General features: G+C 47.8%; 2 protein-coding genes and 1 long non-coding RNA gene across 5 annotated transcripts in view; 1 reads left to right on the forward strand and 2 right to left on the reverse strand.

Annotated features, from left to right (window-relative positions):
* Positions 1–13,030, forward strand: part of LOC135329226 (uncharacterized) — a 31,522-nt gene extending 18,492 nt beyond the window's left edge. For both annotated transcript variants that reach the window (XR_010390596.1, XR_010390595.1), the window contains 4 exons: positions 8,786–8,882; positions 9,002–9,183; positions 12,082–12,154; positions 12,930–13,030. This is a non-coding gene — a long non-coding RNA (uncharacterized LOC135329226). The remainder of the gene's footprint in view (positions 1–8,785; positions 8,883–9,001; positions 9,184–12,081; positions 12,155–12,929) is intronic.
* On the reverse strand, positions 1,692–7,048 carry LOC112988935 (G-protein coupled receptor 35-like). Of its 2 annotated transcripts, none has more exons than XM_026109781.2 (2): positions 6,989–7,048; positions 1,692–3,408 (listed from the first exon to the last, which is right to left on the reverse strand). In XM_026109781.2, the coding sequence occupies exon 2, from the start codon at positions 3,380–3,382 to the stop codon at positions 2,447–2,449; it is 936 nt and encodes a 311-aa protein (XP_025965566.2). In that variant the 5' UTR covers positions 3,383–3,408; positions 6,989–7,048; the 3' UTR covers positions 1,692–2,446. The 2 variants fall into 2 exon arrangements, with proteins under 2 accessions (XP_025965566.2, XP_025965567.2); XM_026109782.2 differs by lacking the exon at positions 6,989–7,048 and adding an exon at positions 4,852–5,066.
* A 3,068-nt stretch (positions 13,031–16,098) lies between the features above and the next one.
* Positions 16,099–19,936, reverse strand: LOC112988933 (G-protein coupled receptor 35-like). Its single transcript, XM_026109779.2, has 2 exons — positions 19,725–19,936; positions 16,099–17,611 (listed from the first exon to the last, which is right to left on the reverse strand). The coding sequence occupies exon 2, from the start codon at positions 17,597–17,599 to the stop codon at positions 16,652–16,654; it is 948 nt and encodes a 315-aa protein (XP_025965564.2). The 5' UTR covers positions 17,600–17,611; positions 19,725–19,936; the 3' UTR covers positions 16,099–16,651.
* Between the last annotated feature and the right edge of the window lie 3,900 nt (positions 19,937–23,836).

Below are 23,836 nucleotides of genomic sequence, written 5' to 3' on the forward strand. Positions count from 1 at the left end.
GGGCACCTGCCCAGATCCAGTCCACGGTGGCCGGGGCTCCCCCTGGCCTCAGTTGCAGCCCTGCCCAGTGCTGGCTGGCACTGAAGAAGCATAGCCCTCTGCAATGCAATGCCTCTGAGGCTCTCTGAAGGCTGCAGTAAGGGCCTGAGGACTGCCTGCTATATGGAGGGTTTGGTGTGAGGTTTGTATGGTCAGGAAGCTGGGCCATCTTTGGCCAAGTGGTCGTGGCATTTATTTCTAGGTGAATGCGTTGCTATGGGAAGGCACTACCTCAGGGTGAGCAAAGTTAGCAGAATCTGTGCAAAAAAGGTTTGCTGTAGGAAGCTTGGTGCCCCCTCCACCCCATTTAATTAGTGGTTACTGGAGGAGAAACAGTGTTTTCCTGCTACATCTAAAATAGCTCTTTGTTTTGTGTAGTGCTTTTACCGATGCCAGTGAGGCTGGAGGTGCAGAAGAGATGTGCTGGCAATCAGGCTGATCTTCTCACAAATCACTGCTCCCTCAGGGCACAAATCCCACATAGGGCAGGAAATTTTAAAGGCATCCAAATCTAATTTGGGAGCAGTCATCAAATTAATATGCCAAAGGTATCTTATGCATATGTTACTATAGAAATGGAGACGTATCAGCAGATGCGGCTGGGAAAGGTGACTGGGCTTCACTCTGCCAAGCTGAGCTGTATGAAATCACTGCCAAGACCCATGCCGTACCTCAGGCTGAAGGATAGAGAGAAGAGAGACCCATCTCTGTATGCAAAGCGCTGTTTGTTGCTTCCTTGATCATTTCAAAGAAAATGTAAGGGTAGAGGAGGGAAGAAACCAGCTTCCTTTAGAAAGCTTTTTTTTTCTTTTATTTTTGTAATCAAAGCCACTTCTTTTCCCACTCCTCATTGTGTTGTGAGCAAAGAGCAGATGCTACTCTCATAATTTGATTATGACAGAGCATTTTTTTCTGAGTCTTTGGCAGGCAAGAAGCCTGCATCTCACTTCCCCAGAGATGCCATCAGGGCCTTGCTCCTACCTCGGTGGCATGTGGTGTTCACTGTGGGACAGCGTGCCCTATGGCCAGGCAGTCTCTGCCCCCGTGGGGGCATAAAGCAGCTCTGCTCTTTTGCTGCTTGTAGCATCATGTCTTCTTGAGTGACTTCCTCATTTCTGCATGGGCCTCCTTACCCCTTGAATGAGCGAATTCACTCATAGCAGCCAGGCTTGAATCTGTGAAGCTATCCAGATCCCTCCTTCTGCGCCCAGCCAGTGTCGCAACGGGGGCTGGCACTGGCACCCGCGGCTTGCTCGCTGGCCCTCTGCATGGGGCTGGGAAACCCAGCGTGGGGTAGGAAAATGTGGGCGGACGTGTGTGTCTAATTTGTGATTCCCATCCCTGCTAGACATGAGTGCTGTTTGAATGTAATTACCTAGGTGGCTAGCTAGCTGTTTTGCCTACTAGCTGCTTGCGGGTAAGTACATCGTGGGACAGCATGCGCTGCTCTGCCTTTGAAAATCCCAGTCTGGGTAGCAGCTTGTACCCCCTATCCTTTCTTGGACAGCGTGAGAGATGAGCTGTCCCACTCAGAGACAGACAGCAAACTGGGCCTGATAATGACCCACAACCTTTTCCATTTAACTCATTAAGAGACTACTCTGTGCCAGTAAAAGGGCTTTATTTATATTGAATACTTTGTAATACCTTGCTGATTCTTTAGGCAAGTCTTTACCTTATGACACTGAAGAGACCCCTAATACATAGTTCTCATCATCCCCCCCAACTTTTTGGATAGTAATGGTAATGCCATTCGACTCAAATGATTTCAGGGTAAAGTTTTTGTACAGTACAATTTCAAATTCTTCAGACCTTGTATTGCAGTTGATGACAAATTTCCAGCTATTACATGGTATGAATGATGCTGTAAACTTGGCTAAAGCAGGATAAATGTGCCTCCGCTACTGTGATTGAGCATTTATTACCTGCCAAAGACCCCCAAAATTTGCAAGTTATAGAAACATCCGCCTTTTTTTTCTGCAATGGTTTCAGTTTGAGGATTTTTTTCTTGTTTGATATTTGGAAGAAAGAATCTCTGTTTCTCTGTCAGCTGCATAAAAACTCTCCAAAGTGAAACAAAAAAGCTGTGCCACTGGCTGTACTTGCTTTGGTTTTCAGTGAAAATGAGAGACCCTTTTTACAGTAAAAAACTATCGTTTTACTCAAATTTGCATAAGGCAGAGAATTATCTGTGGCCACCTAGATCATTGCATCAGGATCTGGACTGGTATGGTTGATAGAATCAGTGCCAGTTTTCGTGTGTCTGAATCATTCCCATTAGCAGAAAGTCCCTCCATCACACTCTTTACGTTGTGTATGCAGAGACTGAAAGTGTGAAAACCTGCTGTTAAGTCCCAGTTGAACCTGGAAATAGAAAGTATAAAGCATGTATTGCATGTATTTTGCACTAATGTGTTAGGCATGGGAGCTGAGTTTCAGCTACTTCACTGGCTTCAGATCTGGACTTTGCTAGCTTGGGAGATGCTTCTTTAAATTCCTTGTTTACAAAGTAATAACAAATGGCATCCAGGCAGCAGTTCATGTTTGCAAGGATTGAGGCGAGGTGAACAAAATTGTTAACCCTTTGTATTGCAGAGCAGCTGGAGCTGGTGGAGTCCATTATAAAGCGAAGGAGATGCCCAAGGTAAAGAGGCAAAAAGCATAGGATGAACACAGCCATATTTGTAGAAACAATGTAGACAGCCTTCTTGATTAACTTTTCTTGGTGACGGTTTTCATTTTTCTTTCTCGTGAGTTCTGCAATGACTTGTATGGAGCAAAAGCTCAAGATAATCAGTGGTATGAAAAACCCTCCAATAATAGCACATAATGTGATCACTGAGGGCTCTATGGAAAACTTCTCAAAGCAAAGTTCACCTTGCTCTCGAGCCTCTAATTTTTTAATGAGGGATATCATGCAGATGATGACTATCCAAAGAAATCCAGAGGCAAGAGCTGCCTTCAGTGGAGACCTCAGCATCTTGGCTTTCAAAGGATACTTGATTGTGAGATATCTGTCAGCTGCTACAACAGTGATTACACTGATGCTCATTAAACGGTTGATGAAATAGGCACCTTCCAGAAACAGACACCATCTATCCACCTTCAGTCGATAGAAATGGGAGAGTATTTTAAAAGGCAAAGTAAAGAGCAGTAGGCAGTCAGCCAGAGCTAAGTTGGACATGTACACTCTAGTTTCTGTCCACTTGCCGAGTTTGCAGCAGAACACCCACAGCGCCAGTGCATTCAGCACACTGCCCGAAAGGAAAACCGGGATGTAAACACAGAGCTGGACAAGCGGAAAGTTTTCATAGGCTGTGATATTGCAGCTGGTGTGGTTCATTTTGGAGGTATTAAGAGTCACGGTTCCTGGAAAAGCAGATTAAAGCTATTAGAATCTAGACTCTTGACTGTACTGGTGAGTATTTCAGATGCCTCATGGGCCTCAGTGCTTCATGGACAGTGAAGACTATTGGCAGAGACCTTCTCTGCAGGGCAGTACTGTTTGCAGGGTTATCCAGTGGGAAGGGGAAGGAGAGGGACATGGCCTGAGTCAGTCATGGAGGAGAGAAAAGTGCGGACTATTACTGGGTCACTTGCAGAGGCAGAGACTCCTGATGGCTGGCTGCAGTGAAAAAAGCCTGGGTCTTTGTTTTGGACCCAACTCAGATCAGCAAGAAGCAGGTATCCTGCAGCTGGGAGCTACGTGAGCTATTTTAGCCAATCTTCCCAGTAGTGGAAAGGGGATGTCTAAACCCAGCTCTTATCCCTCTCTTTCTAGTGGTGCTTTAGTAGTGCTCAGGAGAAGCCAGCCAGGATCCTAACAACTCAACGTGCTCCAGGAGATGTGCTGCAAAGGAATAGCTGTCCTCCCCTTCAGTCCCGAGCTCTGTCTAAGCATCTCTCCGTACTAGAATAAGGCCAATTATTAGTAGATCTCTTATGATTATTAGCTATCATTTAATCTTATTCTTAGTGGTAGCATTTAGTGCAGCAAGACTCAGAGTACTGCGAGCTGTACCCGACCGTTCAAGGATTGTGAAAGTCAGTCTGTCTCAGAACTATTAGAGCAATCTGCCAAATTCCAAGAAAAAAACAACTGCATGGCAAGAAATGTGATCAGTAGGCATGTGAAATAAAATGGTGAGCTGTGTCTGATCCAGGGGGTGGTTTTCTCATCCTACATCTAAGGGCAATATTGCTGTTTACCCTGCTGCTTCTGCTTGTTCCTGTAGGGATATGTTCTAGGTGCAATTTTTCAAGGACAGGAGAGCTCTGTGAGGACTGAGATCTCTGCAGAGTTTTCCTGCAAGGGGGGAATGGCTCTATGTGTGCAGCTTCCCCAGGCTCTAAAGCATCCTGAGCAAGCAATCCCTAGGGCAGTGCTAAGGAGTCTATCCCATGGCTGCAGCTCTTGGGCAGCCTTGAAAATCATGTTACCAGAGAATCATGCCATGACACCACCTCTCAGGAGGCAAAAAAATGTACTTCAGCCTATGTCTGCAGCAGCTCTGTGCTTTGGTCCCCACATGTTTTGGATAGGAGGAACGAATTATAAGCCTGGAAGAAACCAGTATAGATCATAACCAGACAACAGGGAGACTTAGCAAAGGCTAAGACAGCTCTTAAGCAGTGTAAACCAACACCAGAACATGCCTACTGTGGCTCATCAAATTGAGCCTTTGAAAATAAGCTGGATCCAGCCTTCTATCTGTTCCTCCACCGCCATTTCAGTATCCCACTGTGGGCAGGGAAAGGCAATGCCTCGCAGAGCTAGAATAACCCGATCAGCAAATCGCCACGAGGAATTACCTGCTTGCTTGCTGTCCTCTGAGAGACTAAATGTTCCTCCAGACCCGCTTCAGTCTGTCACACAGGCACGGATGAATCCTCCAAGTGATGCTCCCTGGCATGTGACCAGGAAATTGTTTAGTGATGACCATTTCTTTGTAGTTGTGGCAGCAGCGAAGCTAGCTGAAAAAGAGCATCCGCCCCTCCTCAATGCATTTCCCCAGGGCTGAGCTTCTTCCATAACCACTGCCATGGTTTGTACCACCCCCTATTGATTGGGGAGCCTTAAGTAGCCTTGCTGGAGAGGTGAAATGCTTGTCTGCCATGCATATTTGCAGCGGTTTATCTGGTGATCGAACAACTTTGATTTTTTTCTTTTGATTTATTTTCCAGTGCCTTATACTTCACTGGGTAATCGCCGTTGACCTTCCTTGCCAGCCAAACTGTGTATGTTGTTTGGCACCAAATCTTTGCCTCAAAGAGCTCCCTGAGATCCTCTGCCATCTTGGCTGCCCTGCGCGCTGGGTCCGGAGCTAAGTGTGCTGCCTGCTATCAGCACACCGAGCCGCAGGGCACAGGCAGCCCTGCTGGGCCCCAGGTCCTCTTCGCAGAGCTGTTGGAGAAGTGAGGGCCGTGGTTTGCAGGCAGTTTAGCGTCGTTCATAACTGAGTTTCAATCTGAATCACAGTAGTTTTCTCATCTTCCATAGTACCCATAAGCTAGCAATTCTGAGAAAATGTGGGACCCGTGACCCTGTGACCTTGTGAATTCTTGACTTTAGTCGCTCTCCGTGCCACCTCACGTGTTTGTCATCACTTAGCAAATGCTCTCTGGGCTTCAAATGCCTGCTGGTCAGAGGCTCCTCCAGAATCTCCAGGTAAGGAACCATCTTCACATTTTTCTGCCTTCCTCATTGACAGATTATTTAGGCTTTTACCAGTGTTGTTGCTCACATTAAATAGCTCTCTCTAAAAAGTTCTTCCAGACTATGCTGCCATCTGATCTCGCTTTCCCACAGCTTTTTTTTTTTTTGGCTATCCTCTCCTACCTAAGGTCTCAAAGGTCCTTGCTCTGTATGAGTTTGATCTTGAGCATGGTGGACCATGGCTCCGGAGGAGGCCTTGCCAGTGCCCTGTACAAGGGCACTTCCCATTGCCGTGGTGAGTCTCTTAAAGCGAAGCACGGTGGCATCAGCGCAGGAGCTCAGCTGATGGCCCTGCAGGTCTAGGTGCAAAAAAACATCTTTTGTAACAGAACTGTCGGCATCACTCAAAGTGTGGGCTGGGTTTATGCTTTTCTTTGCTCTCTACCTTTTGTCTACCTTTTTCTGTTCAAAAAGGCTGATGCCTTCCCTCCCCTTAGCCTTCCATTGCAACCCATTCGTAAAGAAGAGCTCGAAAGAGTTGGCCAACGTGCTCCATAGATCCTACTTTTAGTACCTTGCAGTGCTGTCTTGGGCAAACACATGTCCACTTTCCATTTTCCAGTTCATCTTAGAGCAGCTTTAAGAGTGTCAGTGTGTCATCTTTCTGCACATTGCAGCCGGGCCGTTGAGATTACCTCCTGGCCAGTATATAGTCAGTACAGTGCTGAGCTTAAATACCTCTCCTGATGTTTTCAGAGACTACTTTCACCATTCTTGTGGCTTCATATTGGCTTATAGGTAGTTACTGATCTGTCAGTACACTCAGATGCTTGACAGCCACCTACCATTATTTCCATGTCACAATTCTTATTAGTACTTAAGTTTTCAAAGTCATCCAGTTCCTAGATTTTGACAGAATCACCACTGTGCAGAAAGCACTTCTCTGCTTTCTATCATCTTTAAGTGCTCCATATGCACTTCTAATGTCTATGCCAAGGCCATTGCTACCAACATTAACCACGACCTGAGTCAAAATCGAGCCTGGAGGTTGCTCAGCTCGTAGCATCTGTCCAGCGCGATGCATCCTGTTCACAGCTAGGTGCTGTACCCCAGCTCAGGGGTGCTACATCTCCCTGTCGGCCCAGTGAGACTTCAACAGAGGGACAAACGCAGTGTCCCCAGTTGCAAAGCATGGAGCTGTTATCAGCAGGTTTACCAGGATGCATGAGAATAACTCAATATCTGGTACGGGTAGGCAAAACTATGATTAATTGGTATTTGATGAGAACTTACATGTCTCTGTAGGGGAGTCCAGGCTCTGGTGTTGTTTTTTGGGTTCATGTCTGGTTCCTTGATGCTGCTAGGTCAGGATCCTCTTTCTTGTGTTTTCTCCGCCCCGACTCCTCACCAGTCACCTTCTATAGGCTCTGGTGGCTGCTCGCAGCCCATTTCCTCCATCCAATCACAGGTTTTATCATATCTGCCACGGACAGTTGATGCTCATTTGGTATTTCCTCCTGCTGTTGCAGTTTTCAGCCTGCCTTAGCCTTGTGAGCATTGTGGCAGATGACACTTTCACTGTTGCAGAGTTAGCTTTTTCTTACTCGCTTGCCTGGCAGCTCTCTGGAGGGGATTGTTTTGTGGCCTCCAAGACCATCTGAGTAACAGTGACTGTACAAAGTGCATTACAGCTCACGGGGTGCTGCAAAGGACCGTTGGGGAATCTGCACTTTTAGCCAGTCCCCTCTGTAACTGCTCTCCCATCCTCCACAGCTCCCTCCTTACAAGGACGTCACCTGTAGAGCAGTAATTCAGAGGCCTTGCTGACGCCAATGCCTATCACACTTCTCCTGGAAAAGCAGTTTTCTTAGTGAAAGAAGCCAGTGAGGCAAAATACTCCTGGAAACTAAAGCACCAGTTACTTTTGCCTTTTTATTCATTCTTACTTGTTTAATTTACTTCAGACTTGTAAAATTTTGAAATTTCCAGATCTGAGTGTAGCAGAGTTGTGACTGGCCAGACCATTCCCTTTCTGCCCCTTCTGAGAGAAGGTACCACATTTGCTGGTCTCTGCCCTCCACCCCTATCCTGGCTGACTTCCTTAAAAACCTTGTTTTCTGGCATGAAGTTTCCTGTGCCTGTTCCTCTAAAATTCTGGGCTTCTCAAGTTCCTCATCCTTACTGAAAGCCATGGCAAAGTAGTGAGATAGTTCTTAGGGCATACCTGCACAGTGTCATATGCATCAGCAGCAGTATGAGGTAGTCTCAATTCCTTGCTTGTGATTTGTGTGTATTTGTAAGTTTTAGATTTAAGGTTTAGATTTTGTAAGTTTTAGATTTAATGCTAACAGTTTCAGTATCCATCAGCCTGATTTTTGCTTAGAGCCACTTGACCTTCGCATGTCTTGATCTTGAAGACTAATTTCTGTACTGCACAATCATTCTATTCTTTCCTTTCCTTGTAAGCTCTACCTGATGCCCTGCTTAAGGTTTTCTCAGCCAAAGAGAGCCCTTCCCGCAAGTCTTTCCCATGCTGCTGGCACAGACCATGGACAGCTGTAACACCTTGGGTTGGACGGGCTCCTGGCCGCCCTCTACTCCTAGGGAAGGTCCCTGTCTGCTCTGCAGCCCCGAGACCGCATCCTGCTCGCGCTGGAGGCCGCAGAGCAGGAGGCTGAGCCAGACTGCCGGCACCGCTCGCTTTGGTCTGGTTTCTGATGAGCATCGCTCAGAGAGCCATGTGGTAGCTGCTGGCATGTCTGAGGGTCTCCAGAGAGGCGAGAGAGGTATTGGCATCCTGCCCACACATGCAAGGGAGGTGCGAGGCACCGTGTTGCCCTGTGGTGTTTTGGGGCTCCGCAGTGCCTCTGCTCTGTGTGCGTTTTTTTTCCTGGCGTTCTCATGGGAAGAAGTGATGTTGTAACAACAGATCTTGACCAAAACGAAACTATGGGTCTGAAAGCAGAACGCATTAGTCCTATTTTAGGATGGAAAGCCTGCGAAATGGCAGTTTTAGTCCAATTTGCACGAACTTTAAACTGTGAGCAAATCCTAGCAGCTAAGACTGTTTCCCCTTTTCCTTTCTTCCAGCTTGATCCTCTTTCACAAAGCCTCAGCGCTGCCGGGGGAACTGAACTGTGACAGAGAAAGCACAGCCAGGGTTGTCTGTGCTTTAGCCAACACCAGGGTAAGGGCCTGCAGCAGCAGCCCCAAAGTGATCACCCCGGGCATTGCTGTGCAAGCAGACTAGGAGGGAGTGGCAAGGCTTAAACTTCATTTAACTTTCGCTCCCTTGTGTGCTTGCAGAGACCCTTGGAAACAGTTGGGCAATGCTTGTGTTTGGAGTGATTGTGCTGCACCGAGAAAACAAGAACTCGGAGATGCTTCCAAAAGCTGAAAACAGCACCTGACTTGCTAAAATGCAGAATTGCACAATATCTGTCCTTCGGTCCGTGGGGAGAGGAGCAGTGGTGGACCCAAATCCTATGGTGAGAATTCAGATTTCAGGCCTGCCAGAATGCCTGCAAATGCCAAGGTACTATTTAATGCCAGCCACTACCCTCCCTGCTCGGAGGGAACACAAATGCTGAAACAGATGGCCAGTTCCTTAGAAATAAGGTTCTAGATTACTGTGTAGGCTTTTGGTTGTTTTTTTTTTTCTCAAGCCTGAATGTTGACTGCAGCAGCAATTTGCTCACGTAGAGATTAGATCATTGTTAGTACCTCTTTCTTCTAAAGGACAGGGAGATTATATCTGGCTTAAATGTTAACAGAGAATGCAGTGGTTTTGTGGCTTTTGGCCTGAAATAGCTAAGTTTATGCATCTCAGTTTATGCATCTCAGTTTATGCATCTGTAGAGGATACAGGTGTTTAGGTATAGCCAGTTCAAAGCAGTTCGCGGAAAGATGCATGTGTGCAGTACCCTGGAAAACCACTGGATCCTAAGTGAGTGGGGCTCAGAATCCTAAATGTCTATGTGAACTTAGGTGTCAGAATTAGTGGCCATGAGTAGGAGGGTCTAGGTAAAATGGGAATCTAACTGTGCAGACAGGGTGCAAAGCCAGGTGTTGGGTCCGGATCAACCTGCACACAGTAGGGCAGGGTCAGAGCCAGTCAACAATTTGAGACTGCAGCCACCCCAAAGGCCCCTTCTTCCCCCACCCTGCCTCCATTTGGGTGCTTCTGGCTTTTCATTTCCTATTTTGACCCCTTTTCTAGGTTTTGCCAGGAGTGGTAGCCTCTTAGGAATGAGAGAGCAAGGCAGAAGCTCAGAAGCACAGTGGAGGACAATATGGACCCCCACATTTTTCAAATAGGTTTTTAAATTTAATTAAAGAGTGTGTGGTCTCACTGGACCAAACAGGTGTTCAAAAGCTACATGGGACACTGTGATAAGGAGCAGAAAATCCACAAATGAAGTCAAGAGTCCTTCCCCAGCAAGGCATGGTGCAAAGGGCTTTTGCTGACTTCAGTGGACATCCCTTTACAGGGTAAGAGCAGTTTGCATACTTTTCCCACTGCTTCTATTGTGTTTTTCTTCAGGCAAAAGAACATTTATTGTTTGCACAAAAAATACAGTGTCTAGTTATAAGCTTCCGTTCACTTTAGATTTTACAAGAAGTTTAACAAAGTGCCAGCTCTGCCTGTTGGGGGTGCGGACAGACTGGGGCTACTGATTACCACTATCCTTAGCCAGAATCAAGGGCTGGGGAATGGGAAAGATGTGTGGATGACCGTGTGGTAATCCTTACGGCTTGCTATTCCAGTGCTGTATGGTGGCTGGTAGTTTACTGTGGTCCAGATGCCCTCCCAGTTACTGGGAGCACTCAGGGAGATGAGGTGTTGTTCGGACTAAAGAAAGGTGTCAGAAATGAGTCCTAAATGTGATCATAACTTGGCATGGAAACCAGATCATAATTTTTGTTAAAGGCAGTACAAATATCATCATGATAGTTCTTCAGATTATCAGGAGTTTCTTGCTCAGCTTTCAGCTGCAGTATAAATATCCTATTGTGAGGCAGATCTTATATCACAGTGGCTAAGCGTCAGCTCTCAAAATCTCCAGTATATCTTAAGCATTGATAATAGAGGACTCTGATGTACAGTGGTAATAAATGAATATTTTCTTAAAGATGTATTACCATGAGATAGCTTTATTTTTGCTCCTGAAAGAATGTTTGATTTTGTTTGGCTTTTGCAGCATTTAGTACAAATTTCAAAAAAAATTTCTTAATGACAGCAGGGAGTGTGAAGTATTGTCTTTTTTATGAAACTTTCCCTTTTACAACAAGCAGAAGGAACACTTAATTTTTTGAATTTAGAACATGAATGGTGGAAGTCTTCAGTATACTTCCTACAAGCAAAAAACAATAATTTCATACAGCTCTATATGCAGGAAGCTTGGTTATATGTAATAATGTTAGCTATAGATTTTTTAGCACAGCTGTTTATTTTAATACATTACCTAGCCTGTGATCCTTCCTTGATTGAAAAAAGGACAGACTTGGGTAACAAGAAAGGGCTCTGAAATTCCTTTGTTGCAAAACAGTAGCAAATGGCATCCCAACAGCAGTTAGTATTTACCATAAGTGAGGCCACATGCACAAAAGTGTTAATGATGTGTATTTCAGAGCAGCCAACCTTGTTGGAGTCTCTTGTGAATCAGAGAAGGTGCCCCATGTTAACATGGAGAAAACATTATAAACACAACAAGGGTTTGGAAATAATGTTGTTAGCTTTCTGAGTTAACTGTACAGCATGTGAACACACCTTCGTCTTTTTCACAAGCTTCATAATAATCTGTATGGTGCAAGCACTCGTTATAACCAATGGGATAAAACATTTCAGAAGGGGATCCCAGGACCAGAAGTGTTTTTGATGGCCCTTTGGACTGTTTTCAGAAAGAGAAGTCTTTTTTCTTATTGAACACCATTTGCCTAAACACGTAAGTGATGCTTGTCGTGAAGATCGACAGCACAGTACAAACGAGAACAGAGGCTAAAGGGGACATTAAGCCTTTTGCTCTCAGAGGCTAGTTAATTGCAAAGTATTTGTTAACAGCCATGAGGGTGACGACACAGATACTTGCGACTTTGCTTAGGTAATAGATGGTTTTTAAGATCAAGCAATATTTGTCTTGCATCTTTTCCTGTCTTTGAAAAGAGACTTTGAAGGGCAAAACGAAGAGCAAACAAGTCTGTAATGATTAAGCTGGTCCTGTACACCCTTGTCTCTGTCCATTTGCTCTGCTTGCAGTGAAATACCCATAAAGCCAGAACATTAAATAATAGTCCAAAGAAGAAAACTGGGACATAAATGGTTTGCTTAATGAAATGGTTTACTTGAGAAATTTCATCCATTTTTGTGCTGCTCTTGCTCCCTGCAGCTTCCACCATGATGGGACTTCTGCAAAAGGAAAGTGACACGAAGCAGATCAGATCTAATCGTTCTTCTGGATGGTGAGTACTTTCTGTGACGGGAATTGTCTTTTCTTAACATTGTTGGCCAGTGTTTAGACAGTGGTTTTCAGCATGTGCTGGTAGCAAATGGGTAGAAAGACATACTTTTAAGCACAGGCCACAGTTAGGCTGCAGTGATTCCTTGCCCCAGGATATTGTAGTTTATAAGTTTTACAGGCATTTAGAGCAACTGAAAGCAATGAAAGGAAAAAATCACAGAAAAGTGCTGAAGAGAAAAAAACCCACTACCTGACTCCAGATGCCTCCAAGCTACAAGGCCCTGGCTGCCAGGAACATATTCAAAGGAAGTATCACTGCATGACTGCCGCTTAGTACATCTTTGCTGGAGAAGCAAATTGCTGGTGGTTTATTACTGGAGACAAGTTACAGACCTTTGTGTTGGCCCCTGCGGTTAGTCTAATGGTCTCTCTCCAGAGAGCTTGATTTCAGCATTTATGTGAATTTGAATAACAGATTGACTCCGATTGTATCTGATGTTGGTTTGACTGTCTTTATCCTACTTAGATTTGCAGGGCTGAAACACTAACCATCCTGAGATATTGCCTCAAATCCATGATCTGCTACTAACAGGGGAGAACGGTATTTTATAACCTCTGACTCACTTATGCTGCTCAGATGCTCTGTGAAGCTAGTGATTTCATGGAAAGATTAACAGTAGCACCTGGAGATCCCATCTAAATCTGACACATTATTTGTACTTGATGTTGCCCTGCCCATTAGAGCTGAAAATCCTGTTTTCTATTTCTTTTCTAAGCTATTCTCATCACCATTGAGCAAAGCCACAAGATCATTTCCTACTTCATTATTTAGAGCTTTGCCACCTGTACATCTGGAATAAACTGTTCTCGTCCTGCATGTGTCCTCTGATAGTCGTCTTAAAGGGCCAATATGTGCTACTAGAAGGATATTATATAAAAACACCCTGAATTACAGAGTAAGTCTGGTGATTGTCCCATGTTATTTTTTTCGGTGTTTGACTGTTAATGATAGACTGTTTTAGCCCATGTCCTACCTGAGGTTGTGGTATTGCTAATGCATACCATATCCTCAAGCATGTCATCTGCTGCTGAACTGTGAAATAAAGGACTGACATGCCCAGTCTCCACAGGTAAAGGTATATAGCTTGCATAAAATGACGCCAGCATTTGTGTCCTTGTTCCCTGGCAATGCTGGGCCAGCTCATGACCAGGTCCTGCACTCCAGCAAATGCCATGGGATGATACCAAGGGCCCTGCACATGAGACCTGACAGAGAAGTCCTCCTCAGCGATTGTGTTTGGACAAAAGTCACACCTAGGTGGTTTGTAAATGACCTTCTCTGCTGCCTTCCAACCTGGCTGCACTTGGCCTTTGGAAGAATTCAGGTTTGATTTCTCGTGAGGGAAATCCAGGTGTTTCCCTCGAGCTCTGCAGGGTGAATTTGCTCTGCTTGTGCTGCCTCTGCCGGGCTGCTGGCCTGGAAAAGGGTCCAGCCTCAGGGCTGGGGATGATGGTGGGAGCAGAAGGTTCACAGTTCAGTGCTCAAAACAAAATCATAGGGGAAGGCTGGAGCTGGTAGGCTTAAAGCTGCTCCTTACCCTCCCCCTCAAATCTGGGTCTGTCGTGTATTAGTTTTATGCGGTTTTGGAGCACACTGAGTAAATGCAGCCATCTGTTTCACAGGCCATGTGGGTAGGCCAAGGCTTTGTTGCTTTTTAAAGCCAGTCTGCAGTTTCTTATTACTTTCTGTGAACAGTAACTAGAAAGGTGCCCTGGCAGTGGGGGGAGAGTAAACCCTTGGGGCCAGAAGAGCGATGCTAGCCCCAAACCCTGCTGGTGCGTGTTTGGGCAGAGGATGGCAGGGCAGGAGGACCTGGGGCTTTTGGAAAAGCAGCCACAGAGGTAAGCTGTGCCGCCACCACCATGGTGGCTAGTTTTGGTAGTCCTCTTTGAATGCCCACAATCTTTTCACAGGGCAAGAGGGGCGATGAGGGTGGTAAGACAGGGATGGCCGAAGGGTGGTGGGATCCTTCCCAGGGTGGTCTGCATGCAGGGCAGCACTCTGAGCAGTGCCAAGGTGACGCAGGACCCACCATGGAGGGTGCTGGGGCCTGGGATGTACCTTCACCCACACCTGCAGCACCGCAGGGCAGGCAAAGGATGGCTCCCACCTGGGAGAGCACGCCTCAGGGCCTGGGAAGGGCAGACATCCATGCCCCCTCTCTGCCCCAGGCACTTGGCATCTCCCACCTGCGCGGTGGCGTTTATGCAGTGTGGATGGAGATGGTCGTGGGCCCGCAAACGCAGTGACAGCTGCAGACACCTTGCTCTAATAGCCTCCACCCTACTGGGGTTTCCCGTCATGGACGCAGGGGAACCACAATGAAACACGGCATAGGAGACCCAGAAAATCGATGCAAATGGTGGCGTGTGTGTGAAACAAATATGTGTGTGGCCACCATCTCTTGACTTTATCAAATCAAAATCCTATAACTGACTTTTCCCTTTATTCTCAGTGTAGCTTAACAGTAGCTTAAAAATACCAGCAAAAGTGTGTGCATATGTCTGTCTCTCTATATGTAGTATTTGAAGTATATGTTAATAAATACTAGCTAAGAGGGGAAAATTTGGCATTGCAGAAACAGCAGTTGGTGTAACTAAAGCATAAACAGATGTAAATGTTACCTGCTAGTCTGCTGTCACCAAATATAGAAGAAATGACTTTAAGGTACCAAATATAGAAGAAATGACTTTAAGGTGAGTCCTTCCTCCAGGTGATGCTACAAGGGATTCACAGCAACCAACCAGCGGCTGGTTACTCTTCAGTTTCAGCAATTAGACGCTAACCCTTGCCTCAGACCAGGTTTATATGTAGTTCACTTCCTTCCGCTGCACCGGGAGCTCACTTTGTGTTACGTTGTGGCTTAACTGTTTTGAGCTGCTCTGCTGTCGCTTCCCTGCAGGGAGGGAAGTGATTCTTGGTGCAGAGTCAGCAAGCACAGATATTATAAAGGATTTAAGTACTCAGAAAACCAGGCTTTAAAATAGGTGCCTGGTCTGGGGTCCGCCTAGGATAGATCAAGGCTCCCCATGTAATGCATGAAAAGAGTTAAATGCCTCAAAATGAGCTCTGTGACAGGGTACTTGCCCCTACCATGAGCCCGGTGCGCTCAGTTGGGCAGTGAGCCAGCAGGGATGCATGGGACACAGCCTTCTGCCAGGGCAGGGAGCCTGGGAGCCCCGCTCATGGAGGCATCTTCTGGGAAGCCACTCTGGGCCCAGGGAAGCAATCGTGATGACAGCCCAAGATCAGGGTCAAAGCTGCGGGCCTCACTCCTTCTACTGTCCTCCCAGGCATCCAAAAGGCACTGCCACAAGCCCCAATCTGAAGGAATGCTTCGTCACGCAGGGTGGCTCCAAGAAACCCTCAGCTGTGGGTCTGCCCAGTCTCTGCCTTACCCCACCAGTAAATATCCACGAGCGCTGTTCCTAGATAGCGAGGGTGGGACTGGAGATGCGTCTGCTTGCGTTGCTCACTGATGTCTTCCTCTAACAGCAGTGAAGCTGGCACAGCCCAGGCAGAAACAACCACCTCTCACCAGACAGGACACGAGATTCGACCCCTTTCAAGAACAGCAACAATCTTGTCACCAGGGTTTACAGTGACCAGCTGAGTCAGAGCAGGTCTTCACAGCCTTATACTTGCTAGGTACAATGCTATGTGGTGCTACTAAATATTTGTTGTATGGTCGATAATACTGGGCATAGCTTGTTTTTTTTGTTTTTTTTTTTTCCGTGCAGTAATGCCCTTATTTATACTCACAATGATTTTAGTCTTAGAAATGTCAGAGCATTGCCCCAGGCTAATACAAATGTTACGTGGCAGGAATGGGCAATATTCTCATACCATTTTCTGACTCCGGCAGTTTATTCAGCACACAGAAATAGCTAAATTCTGATGGCATCAGAAATATATTGGTTGGCAAGAAACTACCACTGCACAGGCAAATCCTTTAATGTGAGCAGTACAGATCTATTAGGCTTTGCATTGTAGTACAGTGGCATTTTTTTTAAAAAAATATGACCGTATATATTAAAGTACTAGAAATGGATTTGTGCATTGCTGAAAGGGAGCTCAGTTCCTCTTGTTTACCTGCCTGCATATGTTATACATATGAATGAGTGCATGACCAAAACAACAACCTTATCTACTTTCCATGCCATGTGAATCTCCCTCTTGAAGAGGAAACACTTGAACCTGATCTGAGATACAACTATCTGAGACAATAGCCAGAGCTGTATTCAATCACCGAGGTCAGAAGAACAAAAGTAAAGTCAGCAACGGCCCCCCTTTGAGGATATTGATTCTTTTTGCAGTTATGCCCATACCCACAAAGATTACAGATATTGTAGGTGGTCCCATTCCCTCAAAACTTCAGCAAGACAGTGGCTCTTAAGAATGGGATGGGATCGACACTGATGGTGTGCTACAGCTTTCTTATGTCATGACTTGATCTGTGGGTTGCTGTGACTCTTCACTTTGATTCATCCTAGACCTCAAGAAAATACAAGGCAGGGGCAGAGAGGAAGTTTCCTGAAATTCCTTGGCTGCAAAGTAATAGCAAAAAGCATCCAAACAGCAGTTAGCATTTGCTAAACATGCAAAGATATGAATAGAGACTCTAACATTTGGGATCAGAGAACAGGCTCCGGCAACGTCCACTGCAAACCCCAAGAGCAGTACAGTGTAGAGAGGTAAAAAGCATATAATGAACACACACAGATTCACAGAAACAATGTGGAGCGCTTTCTGGATTAACTTTGTCTCATGAGGACTTGTGGACATCTTCTTTTTGAGACATTTGATGACTTCCACTGAACAAAAAATCACAATCCCCAAGGGAATAAAATACCCAAAGAAAAGGGAGAGTAATGTTGAATATTTAGGCTGAACAGTTCTTTTCTGAAAGCAAAATTGTTCCTGCCCTTCTTCAAACGCTGGATGGAAGTAGGCATATATAAAGAGTGTTATCCATAGAAGTCCACAGATAGACGCTGATTTCAGCGGGGATCTAAGAGTCTTTGCTTTTAGAGGGAACTTTATTGCAATGTATCGGTCGATTGCAATCATCGTGATGATGAGGATGCTCATAGGCATGTTTGTAAAATATATACACTGTATGGTGAAACAAAGCTTGCCTGTGGGGTGCTGTTGCTGGTGAAAATATATCAGGAAAGGCAGAGCGAAGAGCAGGAAACAGTCAGCGACCATCAGGTTCATTATGTATACTCTGGTCTCGGTCCAACTCTTCAGTTTGCAGCAGAAGATCCAGAGGGCAATTGTGTTCAGCAGGACTCCGAAGGTGAGAACCGGGATGTAGATAATCAGCTGAAAAAGCAGGACGCCATCCGGCATCGTGTCATTGCTTTGGGAGCAGTTCACCATGCTGAGCTGTCACTGCAAGAGGAGGACACAGAGGTGTAAGATGGAGCGAGCAGACAGTTCGTCCAGCACTGAGTCTTGCTGGTGCTTAGACCTCATACTTGCTGTGTCCTGGTTTTCCTTCTTTTTTAAAAAAATCTCTAGATGCCCCAAACTGTCAAGGGACACGTGCATCCTCCTGTATAACCTTTTCTAGTTTGTGGCCTCATGCCCAGACCTCTCCCTCAGCTACTGCTCTGCCTCAGGCAGCAGCTTTGGTAGTGACCAACCCCCTCTTTTCCATGACAAGGTAGGAGCCCTGGCAAGCCCTCTTGGTTGCTTGCCATCGCAATTCGTTGCTCACCCATTTAAGTGGCATGATTGCATCATGAGCAGCTAATCATAAAAACCGAGGGGCTGGGGAGCAAACTCCTCATGCAGATATTGCTTGGTTAATACCATGTCTCAAATCATGGGCCTGGCTTTCCTTTCCTGCAGCCTCAGTTTGCAAAACTATGGTTATAGGAAAGAGTCTCGAAAGGAGAATGATTGTTCTGTGGTCCCTTATCTTTGCCACTGCTAAGGTAATCATAGATCCACTAGTTCTCTCCTTTTAGCATCAGCCCGATGGGTTCACACCTCATTTTTATCCTTAGCCAGCATGCATATCTCCCCCGCTTTGCCCTCAAAAGACCTTTGCCATGCTGCCAAAGCTGCCCCTTGGCACTTTTCTGGTTTCTTCCTTACAGCTGTGCAGTGCTGGGGCTGGTGAAGGGTGGGACATCCGCCCCTTCATTGGGACAGGTGGAGTGCATGGCCTTGGCGGTGCCCAGGGAAATAGCCCCCAACATGATGCCCTTGCAGCAGCCTGCCCGACAGTGAGGGAGGCTTAATGGGGGCCATGGCCAGCTTGTCCTGGTCACGCACAGGCCTCCGTCCTGTCCGGTCACAGGGTAAATCAGATGGCCTTACTCATAGGAGGGCTGTGGAAATGCCTCGGTGGGGCTTAGGAAATGCGAGCTAGCAGATGCGTGCCTGATGTGGGCAGGCTGGCCCAGGGGGCAGGGGGTGGCAGTGAAGCCCGGGTCCCTGCTGCCAGGGGCTCGCCCGCTCGGTGCTCCGGCAGGAAAAAGGCCTCAAAAGGGAAAAGAGAAAATGAAAACAGGTGCCCAGTCTCTACCTGCAAATGTGGGAAGCCAAAATGTTGCCAGAGCAAAAAAACCTGAATCCAAGAATTTGGATGGCCTCCTGGTATTTCTTTAAATATCTGAGAGCATTGGCCTACAGCAATGAGGCTGAGATGAATCAGACTGCAGCTCATTAGGAAGTGTTTACAGTAAGACAGGGAAAGAAAACTCCCGGATTCTTACAATCCCTTATAAATACATTACCTTATAAGTCAGTGGCTTCTAAGCATCCATATCTAAACTGCAGAAAAACTGTCTGACTGTGTGAATGAGGTGACGTGTTTTTAGTGCCTGGGATAGTGAGTCAGATCCAGCAGCTGTGGAGAAAAGCTCAGCACCTGCCCTGGCATCAGAGCTCTTGGGGTATTCCTGGCATACAGGGGTAAGGCAATTTTTAGGGTGGAATTTAGAGGAGGAACTAATAGAAAGCCAGAGCCCTGCCTCTTCTGACCTTTTAGCCTTACTGGTCCTTAGCTTTACTGTAGCATCACGTAAACCGACAGCCTTTCTCTGCCAGCCTACCACTGTCAATACTCAGTGCAAAAGTCAGTCTGTACATTTATGTCGCTCTCCCTGCGCTTGTTGGAGAGGAGCAGCCGGGCCCCGTGGGTGTTGCTGGGCGTCCCAGCGCTCGGGTCCCGCAGCCCTCGGCAGTCGCCCTCCGGGAATGCTGCGCGCGCAGAGGATGCCGCGAGTGCCGAGGCCCCGGCCGGCCGCGTGCCCAGGAGCAGGAGCAGGGGTGCGTAACCGAAGGAGGACGGAAACCCCTCCAGGGACTGGTGCAGTTGCAAAGCAGCGTGGCATGACATGTGAGAGTGGCAGGAAAGCGAAGCGTCTGTGCAGCTGCGGCTCGACTGGTGCTGAAAGATAGACAGACTTCAGCTGCCAAGTGAAGAAACGCGCCGGGATGGAGTGAGCAGAGCACGCTGCCATGCACAGCTGCGGAAAGAAATGAAAGTTACCTGCTTCTGGCCGGCCGCTGTGTGAGGGGTGTCTTCCTCTGGAGAAGCTGCAGGGCTGACTGGCGAGTCGGAGGGAAAGCCCGCCAGAGCTGGAGCCGCGTCGCGCAGAGCACGGCTGCCGGGTGAGCCTGTTGCTGGCAGCTCTGGTAGCACGGATATAAAGCAATGAACTGCTGTTCCCCAAAAGTGCTTCATTTATTGGCTCCTTTTTTGGGACTGATGAATCTTTGGTGCCCTCTGTTGTTTCTCTCACGTTAGCTCAATGCTTTGCCATAATTTTTCCACCCAGCCTGCGCTCCACCCTGCCTCACACGAGCACAGAATTAAAATTTAATATTTTCAATGGTGGGAAAGCAAATCATTTCTAAAATAAAACCCATAATCGTTGCAAATTGCTGTTCTGGCAGTGAAAGGTTCGCCCACGAGCACACCAGACCGCACAGCCTTGGGTGCAGCCGCAGGGCGCAAAGGCGGCGCGGGGACCCGCTGGCCTTTCTGGGCAGGCACGCTGTGTTGAGCGCCCCTGAGCAGACCGGGCCAGCCCAGGGATGGAAAAAAAAGCAACGTGTTTCTCTTTGGCCTCTTTGCAAGATGGATAGTAAGGGCGGCAGGTGCGATGGGTCCGCTCGTCTTCCACGAAACGGCTGGGTACGTCTAGCGCCTCTCGCTGACGTCGTCATGCAGAAGCTGCATCAAAGGACACTCCCTGCTAACCAGGGATGCAGAAGGGGTAACAGTGGTGGTGGTGGGGGTGTGTGTGCACTGTAGCCTTAGTTGAGGTGGTCAGTGCCTGTAAAATCCTGTTTAATAACAAGCCAGTGTCCCCTTGGTGTTTTTATAGTTGCTTTGATGGCCTTTGTTGTTCATTTCTCTGTCTCCGAAGGCTTCCACATGCAGCGACTGCAGTCCTTTTAATGCCAGTTAGCTTAAGGAGGTTTGCACCGGTCTGCATGGATGTGCAGACGGGTTCGGGGAGAGCCCGCTAACAGCACAGCTCCACCCAGCCGGCACCCTGCCCTGCGCACGCTCACAGCGTGGCTCCAGCCTCGGTGACTCAGGCAGCCCGGCCATGGGGCAGCCCGTCGGAGCCATTGCTTTCTCTTTTTTGGGTTGTTTGGAGAAGAACCATTTAACCTGGTTTGTTATTTTTAAATCAACTTATAAAATACTTCTGCAGCTAGCAAGAAGGTGCAGAGCCTCCAATATGGTTTTCTCCTCTGTCGCTGTTGGTCTTTAGCATCTATCAGTCCTGCGGAGGAGAAATGTCGCAGGGGTCTGACTTGCTAAAATCCATTTGTCTATGGCACAGCAAAGGTTATATCCAGAAGTGATAGCCCCGACAAATTTCCTTTGTCTCTAGCCATCTGCAAGCCCATAGCCCACCTCCCTTCTGCCTGTAAGGACAGCGTCGATTCCTTAGGAGAATCTTTCCCCAAAATGCCGAGGGCCTGAGCTAGTGTGTAAGAGTGCCTGGCCCTGGCACCGCTTCGGTGTTTTAAAGGCCAGCGGTAGAAGAGTGGACGCTCAGCGTGCACAGCCCAGTTTCCCCTAGATAGCTGGCAAGGAGTGGGGTGTCCACGGCCACGAGCTGCAATGGAGTGCGGCTGGGGACACCTTCGCCCCTGCCGGAGCAGGGCCAGGTCCTCCGGGCCAGCGCGGCCACAGCAAGCACATGCCACTTTCTGGGGGCCGTGGCCTGGAGGAAGATGGGCCTAGTGAGGCACCCAGCAACCTCCATGATTTCATGCCATCGAACCATAATGTGACCAGAGGACAGGAAGGATGGCCCACACTACTGCCATCAGCCCTGCAGCTTTCATACTGGTTATTCTATTACAAGACTATGAGATGTTCAGGTTAGGGACTCTGTGACTCCCTCTGTGATTAGCAGAAGCTCCCAAACTGGGTCTGCTGCCCTCCCAGAGACCCGGCCCTCCTCCAGAGGAGTAGGTAATGGGCAGCAGAATGATGATGTTCCAGACGATATTTGGAGACTGGAGCTGTCAGGTTGAATTTCTAGGGCAAGTACCTACACAATCACTTTCCTACCCATCCCTATTGTGCTCTTTTTGAGCCCTGTCCTCACTCAGCACTTCCAGGCTTTCCATGATCAGCAGTGCGAGCAGTGGCAGACACAGCCAAGCTTCTCTAAAAGATATTTATTGTCGCTCCATGTGGAGCTAGCAAGTGCACGTGGCCCTGTTGGGCAACCGAGGAGCCCTTATGGGAATGCGAGGTTGAAGAATGTGTCTCTGACTCCCTCAGGATCTTTCCAGATAGGTAACGTCTTCTGAGCTTGTCGCTCCCACGCCAATGGCTGCAGGTTAGCAGCAGGTGGTCAGCTCTGTGATGGTAGATCTAGGTCGCAAAAGTACAAGAGGGTAGGGAAGGCTCTGGACATAATCTGACTACTGGAACTCCATAAGCAGTCTTAAAGCATTGCCTGGGAAGAGATTGGAGGCTATTTTATAGATTTTTCAATATTTAGAAGGAAAATTAGCCCAGCCCTACACAGGGCCTGCAGAGCAGAGCTTGAATAACGTGGCGGGGAGGAGCTTTTATAGATTGCTGGCTCAGTAAACAAATGCATTTCACCTATGAAAATGTTTGGTGCCTGAATGTGGGCAGGCTGTGGCAATAGATACCCTGACCCTGAGCTGCCACTGGGAAGGGGAGATTGGGGACCCAGCCTTGTGCCACAGCATAAACCCAGGGGACAGCAATGCCCCAGCTAGCGGGAGGCCAGAAGGGGCTAACGAAGGCCCTCCTCAGTCCCCACAGGTGTGAGTAAGCAGCTTTCAGAGGCAGCTGCTGTAAGAAGGTGGGCTGGGGCCCGAGGAGTTCAGTAGGGCAGCAGGAGAAGGCTTGGGAGGAACTGCAAGCTCTGCAAGGTAGCTGTTGGTGTGGGGCAGTAGGTGACACCCCAGGCTGGGTCTGTGCAGCTGCTGGGTGTGTGACCTGGGGTGCCTTGCCTGGTCCTGCTGGGTGAAGGTGGGCTCTCGCCTGAGGTTAGGTGAGCCAGGGACAAGGAGCTGGAGGACTGTGTTTGGTGTGTGCTTGGCCTGTCAGGTAAGCTGGTGGGAAATATGGAGCTTCTGGATCTGCTGAGAAGAGAGACCCATGGGGTGGACAGTGCAGCCCGCTCCTGTGTGCGTGCAGTTGGCAGGTGAGACAGCCTCTAAAGAGGGTGTTTCTTGTGTTTCTTGGTTGGCATCCTGTAGTGATCTGGTTCAAGATGAGGGCATAAACAAGTGATGATGGGAGATCAAGTTCCCAGAGCTGCTGCTGTTTCTGAGACTTTCTCAGAAGGTGTTGAACTGCTGAGAGCCCTCTCCTGCATAGTCTCCCTCACAAAAGAGGGCAGTGACAGCACAAGGGAATTTTTTGGCCTTGGACCTCTGAGCTGTGGCATTGGAACCCTCAGCCTCCAAATGCAAGCCCTAGATAAGTAAGCCACAAGCTATTTCCACAAACTTTGTGGAGTCACCTGGGCTCTGTAAATGCTTTCTTGGATGCTGTTTCAGACCTAGGCTGCCTCTTCCTGCACTGCCTCAAAACCTTGTTGGCCCTTGGGGTTGTCGTGGTGATGTGTGCTTGAACAGGTCTCTTGGTGAGCTCTGAGTGAAGAAGGCTCTGCTTCCCCTGCCTTGAGGCAGCCCTCCCTACGTAGGCGTCTGAGCTATCACAGAATCAATGCACCAGGTAGACCTCGCCCAAAACTTGTGGGGAATCCACAGGGTCTATCCAAACTCTTCTGCGGTCAGAAAACAGGTCTCTTGCCTTGAGCTAATCCTTTTCTTCCAAAGAGGTTTTTGGGATATGATGCTCTTGGCTCCTGGGTGCTCCACATCAGGAGAAGGGTCATGGGGTGGGAGCTCTCCCAGCAGAGCATATCTGCTCTCCCAAGTCTGTCGGGTGCCCGCTGTGGGGCAGAGTCAGTGGTCCAAACCTGGAGCCACTTGTTTGGGGTGATCTGAGGAGCGGGGCATGGTCTACCCAGTTACTGGAAATGCTGGTGAAGAAGCCTGTGCCTCTACAGGAAGAGAGCTTGTCTCCAACAGTGTACTAAAGACTAGAGCAAATACTCTGCATATCCAGGTATACTTGATCAA

The sequence above is a fragment of the Dromaius novaehollandiae genome, chromosome 9 (assembly GCF_036370855.1).
Source record: "Dromaius novaehollandiae isolate bDroNov1 chromosome 9, bDroNov1.hap1, whole genome shotgun sequence".
Classification (NCBI taxonomy): Eukaryota; Metazoa; Chordata; class Aves; order Casuariiformes; family Dromaiidae; genus Dromaius; species Dromaius novaehollandiae.